Genomic DNA, 9,335 nt, shown 5'->3' with positions numbered 1-9,335 from the left:
ACGGGTGGAAAACTCTTGTCTTTGTTCAGGACATAGCTGATAACTGCAGGATCTATCCCAGCCATGTCTTTGTGCGACCAGGCAAAGACTTCCTGGTTTTTCCGCAAAAACTCCACCAGTGCATGCTTCGTGGTTGGTTCTAAGTTTTTCCCGACCTTCACGACTCTGGTCGGGTCTTTTTCGTCAAGTTGGACCTCTTCCAGGTCCTCGACGGGTCCAACATTTTCCTCAAAATCCCCAAAGCAAGGATCTAAATCTCTATCCTCACTTTGGGCAACACCCTATTTGGTGACTTCATCACCGGATTGGGCTTGTGTATCAATTGCCATCTGCAACCTATCTGGGGGAGTGCTTTTTGATGTTCCCTTCTTCGCCTTCATGACTGAAGCGTTGTAGCACTCCCTGGCCTCCCTCTGGTTTCCCAACACGCGTCCTACCCCTGTGTCTGTCGGGAATTTCATGGCTAAGTGCCATATAGAGGTGACGGCCTGTAGATCAACCAATATAGGCCTCCCAATGACGGCATTGTACGGCAAAGGACAATCGACTACTATGAAAGTAGCGAGTAATGTCCTGGTAGCAGGCACTGTACCTGCCATCACTGGTAGTCTCATTTGACCCTACTGGGGCGAGTCCCTCACCAGAGAAGTCGTATATTGTTTGGTTGCAGGGCTTCAGGTCCTTAACGGACAACTTCATGCGTTCCAGCGAAGACTTATACAGGATGTTCACCGAACTTCCTGTATCAACTAGCACTCTCTTTACCATCATATTGGCCATTTGGATATCCTTGACCAGCGGATCGGAATGTGGGAACCGGACATGTTGGGCATCGCTATCAGAGAAGGTTATTTCGCCTTCTTCTGATCGAGCCTTTTTAGGCGCGCGATCATCCACATTCATCATCTCGATGTCCTGGTCGTGGCGCAGAATCCGAGCATATCGTTCTCTGGCCTTTACGCTGTTTCCCACGAGGTGCGGGCCTCCACAGATGGTTAACAATGTGCCAGTTACGGGATCAGGCTGCAAAGGTTGCGAGCGTTGGCGTGTGGGCACTTCCTCGTTGCCACTCGAGGCCCGAATATACCTTCTCAAGTGTCCTTGTCTAATAAGGAACTCGATCTCATCCTTCAGCTGGTTGCATTCATTGGTATCATGTCCGTAGTCGTTATGATAACGATAGAACTTGGTAGTGTCTCTTCTCGAAATATCCTTTCGAATAGGAGCAGGTTTCTTATAAGGCACACTGGAACTTGTGGCCTGATAAACCTCTCCCCGAGACTCAATAAGGGCAGTATAGTTAGTGAACCGAGGTTCATAACGATTACCATTAGCTCGTTTATTGTCAGAGGTGGAAGGCTCATTGTGCGGCCTTTTCTCCCCATCCTTGCCATTGCCGTTCCCGTTGCCTTTGTCGTTGCCATTGGGCTTGGACCCATTGGCGGCTTTGGCGGGCTCGGCAGTCCCCTTGTCCTTGCCTGGGGGCTTCCCTTCATTGGCGATGGCGTCTTCGAGCTTGATATATCGATCAGCTCAATCCAAAAATTCATAGGTAGTTCTGACCCCATGCTTTTGAGGCTGTCCCAGAGAGGCGTGCGACGCTTAACCCCCGCGGTTATGGCCATCATCTTGCCTTTATCTCCCACTGTTTTCACCCCAGCAGCTGCTCGCATAAAGCGCTAGACGTAGTCCTTCAGTGGCTCTCCGTCTTGCTGGCGTATTTCAACCAGCTGATTTGCCTCAGTCGGGTGCACACGACCCGCGTAGAACTGTCCGTAAAACTCCTTTACGAACATTTCCCAGGAAACTATACTTGCAGGAGGAAATTTGAAAAACCACTCCTGTGCGGCATCAGAAAGCGTTGCAGGGAAGATCCTGCAGTGAGCGTCTTCGAACACTTTTTGAATGTCCATTTGTATCTCAAACTTGTTGATGTGAGATACCGGGTCACCATACCTATCAAAGTTCGGAAGCGTAGGCATCTTAAACTTGCTAGGAGTTTCTGCCATAACTATCCTTTGGACGAAAGGAGTGCCCTTTCTCCTATCGTGGTCGATATAAGATGTTCTTCCCCCGACCAGCTGCTGCACTACCTGGTTGAGTGCATCTATCTGGGCCTGCACGGCGCCAGGAATCGTCGGGGCCTCTGGTGCTGGGGGGACGTACTCGTCGTGCTGTTCACGGCGATCGTTGAGTACGTCTCTCAAATCCTCGTCTCTTCTTCGCTGCTCGCTAGCTCCGAGCCAGTTGAAGACGTTATTTTTCCTGGGCTGCCCCCCAGCGTCCCGTCTGTCGGGTTGGTCATCCCTAGGTGGCAGGCTTCTGCCTCCACCCCTTTCTTCATTCCTCTGACCGACATTTCCTCTGCCTAAGTCAGCCTCATTATAACCATGGACATCCCTGAATCTTGATTGGCTATGGTGGGATCGACTGTTCCCTCGGTTGCCTTCCCGGGCTGGAACCTCCCGAGCATTAGAGGGTGGCCTGCGTTGGTCGGTGGGTCCCCGTGCATTATTATGCTGTGGGGGGCCCCGGACCGCAGAGCTTGACTCTGAGTTCCTTCTGTTACTAGGAGGATGATGTCCTCTGCTCGGAGGGTTTGGCTCGTCGCCCCTATGGCGTCTATGACTGCAAGGTGGCTACCCAACCCTATTCTGCCTCTGCTGCAGGGGATTGTTGTGACCAGCTTGGGATGGAGGCTGTGCTTCAGGGTCTCTTAGCGGGACATCGTCCTGAGGCGCCGGTGGCTGCTCGGGCCTTTGTGGGCTTGAGGGTTGGATAGGCGGGCTAGGATTGGGACCCCTGTGGGGCGGCCCATTCGCAGGTTGATCAGGCTGCGAGGCAGGTGCAGCCTGATTCCTAGCCAGTTGTAGGGCTGCGTCGAGGGCTGCCATGGCCTCCCTCTGGCGATGGTCCATCTTCACCTGTCTTTCACTCAACTCCAGGCGATGCCATTCAATTTCTTGTTGCTACCGTACCATGATTTCGGCAGCACTTTCCTGGCTAGCCTTCAGATTGGCCAGTTCGTCCTACAATACCCCCAGGGTATTCTTCAGCATCTCGGAGTCCATTTCTTCCTCATCAAATTCCAAATGTGGCTCATCCTCAGCCAAGTTTGGAGGAGGAGGAGGCGGGTGAGATGGTGCAGCGCCGGCCGCCTGTCCAGTTTTCTTGGTAGTTTTCGCCATTGATCTTTCAACGATAATGAATCAAGCTCTCAATGAAAGCACCAGAATGTTGACCCTAATTTTGGCCAACTGACACGGAGTCAAATGTGCTTGATGTGGACAAACACGTTGAAATGAATGTGATGACAAAAACAATAAAGAACACAAGAATTTATAGTGGTTCGGCCCCAGAATCTGGTAACAACCTACGTCCACTTGAACTATTATTGATATAAGACTCAAAGAGTGATCAAAGAACTAGGGTTCAATGAGTTTCACCAACCTCTGAAGAACAAGACAATATATCAAATATAAGAATTCTAATCTCAGATAATCAGAAAGCCGAAAAGTCCCTTCCCTTGAGCTATCTTTCTCTATTTATAGGCTCAAGGAGGATTTACATTAATTTGTTACAGATATTATTTCCTAAATAATCAGATACTCAGGAAATCATGGGAGATAATTTTGGATTCTATCATAACTGAATAAGATTCTTTCCGTGTATAGCATGCGTACGACCAGGCTGGTCGTACATAAAGATCGAACGTTGGGCCAATAGATGTATTGCTGGTCGATTGTCGAGCACGAATTTTGCCAGATGTCAGCCACGTGTATTAAAGGTTTGCCATGTCATCCATGCTTGTTTTTTGGATAACAGGTACTTTCAGGGGATAACTACACGTATACCCATGTTTAGGGGACATTGTGGGAAATCCACCTTGTTGGTTGTACGAAACCAACAACATAATCTCTGTGGGCACCAAAGGTTTCATGTACATGTTTGTGGTCCCAACTGCCTCTCTGATTGACACTTGGCGGGAGAGTTTTCTTTCCATGGAGAGAAGCCCTCAGAGCTTGCTGAGTTGATCACATCCCGATGAGCGTTATAGGATCATTGTAGCCACCTGTGAGATTACTTATTTCCCAAAGTCTTCGAGAAATGATTTTGTAAACAAACCCCCAAGTATGTTCTTCGGTAATAATGAAACGACTCTTCATCGTATCAGGTTTTAGGTCTCGAGTAGGACTAAATGACACTTCTCACTGAGACCACGATGTCGTATGAAGAAAGCACAGACAACAATATCCAAACACTTTTAAAAGAATATATATATATTTTTTTTATCAAGAAGAATGGATGAACTTCATTAATCAAACAACCAAGAAAACAGACTTTAACAGCTCAAACAACCAAAGGCTAACAACAGCAAGCCTCAAAAGACACAAGACAGTAAGCTACAGCCAAACCAATACAGGGAAAACAGAGCAGTACACTAGCCAATTACATAGTGAATTGAGCAATTAAACGAGATTCCTGAGCAGATAATTTCTTTTGACTAATACTAATAAGCCTATGATGTACTAAAAGCTTAACTTTAGCAGCTAAACTAGAAGCAGTCCGAGAACAATGATCAAATACACAGCCATTGCAATTCCTCCAAATGCAGTACACTACAGCAGCTAAAAACATGTTATAAATGTGAGATAGTAACCCATTGTTTCTGCTAGAAAGCCAATCTCTCTATCTGTCAAAATCATAAGGCCATAGACTGATATCCATCCACTCAGAGAGTTGCTCTAGAACCTTAACTGATAATGAACAAGCAAAGAATAAGTGGGAGTGGCTCTCTTCAAAATTACCACAGACTGGGCACTATCAGAATCAAGAGGAACTCTGAACCTCAACAAATTATCATAAGTCAGCAACTGAGAGTTTATAACCTGCCATAATAGAAATCTATGCTTAGGTAAGGATAATCTACACCATACTGCTTTGTTGTATCCAACCTGAACATGATTTAAGGAATGAATATAAAGATTGGCAGAGTTAAACTTCCCATTTAAACTAGCAGCAATGATTTCCTCCTTACTGAATTTGCCTCTGAGATTGCATAATTTCCTCCAATACTAGCTGGTATCCTGAGGTAATCTATAGGACCAGAAATCAGAGTCTTTCAGATAAATTGAGTTTATCCATTTCACCCACAACACATCATGCTTTTCGGAAATAGCCCAAATATACTTAGCTAAAATAGCATGATTCCTTCTCTGGCCATTTCTGAATCCGAGCCCCCCAAAAGCCTCAGGCAAATAGACTTTGTCCCAAGAAGCCATATGAATCTTGCACCTATTACCATTAAGACCCCAAAGAAAGCCACTGCAGAGCCTCTCAATTTCCTTGATTACACTTTGAGGCAGAATAAAAATGCTCATCCAATAATTCCTCAAACGAAACAGAACAGAATGAATTAGTTGCATTCTGCCTGCAAATGACAGATGTCTACTAGCCCAGGTGTGTAATATCATTTTTATTTTTTGAATGATGACATCACAATCTTCATGTTTCCATTTTTTAGGTCTCATAGGGACTCCAAGATATTTTAGAGGAAATACCCCCTCAGATAGTCTTAATTCAGCAGACAAAAGCACTCGTCTGCTGCTGAAATTCCCCCATAAAAGACCTGAGATTTGCTCTCATTAATCTGAAGCCCAGTCACAGAACTAAACTCCCCCATCACACTCTTAATGATTTTAACTGATGACAAATCCCCTTTACAAAAAATAATAGGTCATCAGCAAAACAAAGGCTAATGAGCTTAAGATTCTTACACAAAGGATGGAATCTGAAGGCTGAGTTTTGAGCAGCTAAGTGGAGACTACGAGTAAGATACTCCATAACTAAGACAAATAATAGAGGGGAAATGGGATCCCCCTGTCTCAACCCCTTCTCCCCTTTGAACCTGCCCTGGACCCTTCCATTCATAATTAAAGAATAGGAAGTTTTGGAAATACAGGTCATTATCCAGCCAATAAATCTAGAAGGGAAGCATAACGCCTTCAGGAGATCCTCAATAAATCTCCAATCTATTGTATCGTAAGCTTTGCTTATGTCAACTTTAATTGCACACCGTGGTGAAATGGACGATCTTCTGTAATGCTTGATGATATCTTGACAAATGAGAACATTATGGGCTATTGATCTACCTTGTATAAACGCTCCCTGATTAGGATGAACTAAAAAAGGGAGAACTTTGGCTAACCGAGAGCAAAGAAACTTTGAAACAAATTTATACAAAGTAGAGCAATACGCAATAGGTCTAAAATCCACAGCCCGATTAGGAGTGTCAACTTTAGGAATCAGAGACAATGAGGTATTCAGCAATTCCTCTGGAATAAAACCTGTCTCAAAAAATTGGAGAACAGCTCTACAAATTTCATCCCCTATATCCGGCCACATCACCTTATAAAACGCTGACCCAAAACCATCAGGACCTGGCGATTTGATTCTAGAAATACTGAACATGGCATCTCAAATTTCCTTATGCGTGAACAGTTTCAATAATAAAAGTTGCTGGTCTAAATTCAGTTTAACTCCCATATCCACAATCTGACTGTTTAAGCTGTTGAAAACCAAATTGGGACTCCCCATTATACCCTGAAAATGATTCAGAAAATGAGAAACAACTTCCGAGTAGTTGTCCACCACCCTACCTTGCTCATTGATGAACGTGGCTATTCTATTATCCTCTTTACGTTTCTTCAAACAAGCAAAAAAGAACGCAGTATTCATATCACCCTGATTCAGCCAACTTATCTTACTCCTTTGAGATAAAAAACTGTGATATCTTTTCTCATGAACTCTGAAGGTAGCAGCTGCGGTTTTAACTTTATCTTGAAGGACTATATTACTAGGATAAAGTTGAGCATGATACAAAGCATCCTGAAATTGATCCTTAGCTTTTTGAAATTGAACCCCTATATCTCCAACTTGGTCCATATTGAACCTTTTTAGTTTATGCTTAAGTCTCATTGTCTTCAAGAAGATGGATTTCAAACCAGACCCCTTCATCGGCTGCCTCCAACTTTCCAAAACCAGCTGCTTAAATTGAGCATGTTCAGTCCAAAAATTATAGAATCTAAAAGGTTTAACACCTAAGTTCTCAACTGGTAAAACAGATATGGTGCAAGAACAGTGATCGGAACTAGTTTCCCATTTAAACACAGCAGTAGTATTGGGAAAGGCATCTGACCATTCCTCATTAATAAAAACATGGTCTATTTTGGAATAAATTCGAGACACTCCCCCTTGATTGTTAGTCCAAGTAAAGAAAGAACCAGTACTCTTAAGGGCTTCCAAATGGTTCGTAGCAATCCAATGAGCAGAATCTACAATTTCCATCTGATAAACTGGCTTTCCCCCACTCCTATCCTTCGCAGTAAAAACAGCATTAAAATCGCCTAAAATCATCCAAGAATGACTTGGTTGAACAAGCTGAGATATACCTTGCAATAAACACTTCCTCTCCTCCAAAGTGTTTCGCCCATACACAAAAGTAATATAAAAAGACTATTTATGACTTGTCATTCTAACCAGGCAGTGAACAAATTGAGAATCCTCCTTTAGCAAACTAACTTTGACAAAACCTTTCCTCCATATTATCAATATTCTTCCTTCAGTCACAGAACTAGAAAAAGAGTCCCAGTTTCTGAATTTATTCATCATTAACTCCTGCACTTTACCTCCCTTCATTTTGGTCTCTAAGATAGCACCAATCCCTATTTTATTCTTACTACAACCAATCCCTATGCAAGCCCCTTATATTCCAGCTGAGGATATTACAATTATCCATTGGAAGATTGTAAAATACCCCTATCTCCTACACTCCTCTCTGTCTGATCCTGCAGCACCCCAAAACCATTTATCAACTTCTTCCCTTTGGCCCCTACTTTGTGACCATTCTTACTATTACTTCCTCTTTGTCCTTGCTTATTTTGAGACCCTAGTTTCTTAGGAGTTTTCCAGTTATTCTTTGCTATCAATCCCTTAGCATCAGTTATATCCACCAGCATCTCCTTGGTGCCTGAAGACTGCCCCTGTCCAGCATCAACAACCTCAGATTTCTCCTTGTCCATTGCAGTAATTGATGGTAGCCCTTGTTTGTCTTTACCCCTGTCATTTACTCCAGAGATTTGTGGAAGAGAATCTTTCGGACCCACTAGTTGCCTCTGCTCCTTGCGGCATTCAGACATTGTATGACCATATCCCTCACAGTTTTTGCACTTGACAGGCGGCCACTCATAATCAACCCCTTGCTCCACTAGCTGACCTTGCTCATTCAAATAGTGAATAACCCTAGGAGGATTATCTGAGAGTTCAACCTCCACCAAGATCCTAGCAAACTGAACTCGAGTTCTCTCCCGAGTAAATTTGTCGACCATAATCGGCTTACCTATAGTGCTAACTAAAGCACTAAGGCATTTGCTTCCCCAATATTGAAGGTCGAGATCATGTAATCGAATCCACAAAGGAACAGAACGAATCAAACGAATTGCGTTCAAATCCGTAGTCCATAGTCGAACAATTACGGGTTTTCTGTCAAAATGAATACAACCAGTCTCCAGTACATGGTTTTTAGTAGCCTCATCGTTAAACTTGACCATTATTAGACCCATAGTCATCCTAGCAATTTGAGCAATCCCTAGATGACCCCAGACTCTCTTGATAAATGCTTCAAACACAGTCATTGGAGGATTAGCTCCAAGAACCATACAGATGACTGCTGTGTTCCAATTAGCCGCCTGGATTCGCACTTCCTCCTCATCAATTAGGGCTATCCTCTTACCATCCTTAACCAACGGTTCAGCAAACTCTAAGCTCTGTTCGCAGAAAGAGAGTTTACCCGAACTAAATTGATTCCAATGTTGTTGGGCTGAAGATTGATAATCTCCATTCTCCACCTTGTCCACCCAGCTAGTAGCAGCAACCCCATCTCCAGTTGGTTAATCTTCCTGAACTCCCTCATCAGCAATCTCTCCCGAATCGAACTCTGTTAGAAGCTTACCCCATACCTGAACATTATCCTCACTACGATCCTCTTCACAAACATCCTCATACCCAGAATTTGCATTTTGGATTGAAGGCAGACCTTGAACCTCTGATCTAGTCACCAGTTTCCTGACCGACTTCTTCTTCTTCGCCATGGAAGAGAGAAAAACCGAGAGAGAAAACGGTATGTTTTTTAATAGTTATAAACAAAGATTTTTATATAATAGTTATCCAATAAAAAAAAAAAGTCAAAGTTTTCACTTATCTAATGCTTTTAGTTATATGTAAAAGGAGAAACTTTTCCAAACGGGTTAGCTAGCAAGGAAGGCTTACTCAAATGT

At 43.7% G+C, this 9,335-nt stretch overlaps 1 protein-coding gene across 1 annotated transcript; it reads right to left on the bottom strand.

Annotated features, from left to right (window-relative positions):
* Positions 1-4,319: 4,319 nt before the first annotated feature.
* LOC133815033 (uncharacterized) lies at positions 4,320-6,405 on the bottom strand. The gene is made up of 6 exons (XM_062247924.1): positions 5,961-6,405; positions 5,590-5,718; positions 5,151-5,431; positions 4,809-4,889; positions 4,557-4,619; positions 4,320-4,403 (listed from the first exon to the last, which is right to left on the bottom strand). Exons 1-6 carry the CDS (start codon positions 6,403-6,405, stop codon positions 4,320-4,322), a joined length of 1,083 nt encoding a protein of 360 aa, XP_062103908.1.
* Between the last annotated feature and the right edge of the window lie 2,930 nt (positions 6,406-9,335).

The sequence above is a fragment of the Humulus lupulus genome, chromosome 2, assembly GCF_963169125.1.
Source record: "Humulus lupulus chromosome 2, drHumLupu1.1, whole genome shotgun sequence".
Taxonomy (NCBI): Eukaryota; Viridiplantae; Streptophyta; class Magnoliopsida; order Rosales; family Cannabaceae; genus Humulus; species Humulus lupulus.
Note: the sequence above shows the minus strand (reverse complement) of the source record. Positions and strands in the feature narration are given on the sequence as shown.

Excerpts from the sequence above, each read along its gene's own strand:
- LOC133815033 (XM_062247924.1), bottom strand. The coding sequence starts at position 6,405 with ATGTGGCCGGATATAGGGGATGAAATTTGTAGAGCTGTTCTCCAATTT. Across the intron at positions 5,432-5,589 it reads AGCAGCAGACGAGTGCTTTT|GCAGAATGCAACTAATTCAT; the intron begins GTCTGCTGAATT and ends TGTCATTTGCAG. Across the intron at positions 4,620-4,808 it reads CTGATAGTGCCCAGTCTGTG|TGTACTGCATTTGGAGGAAT; the intron begins GTAATTTTGAAG and ends TAGCTGCTGTAG.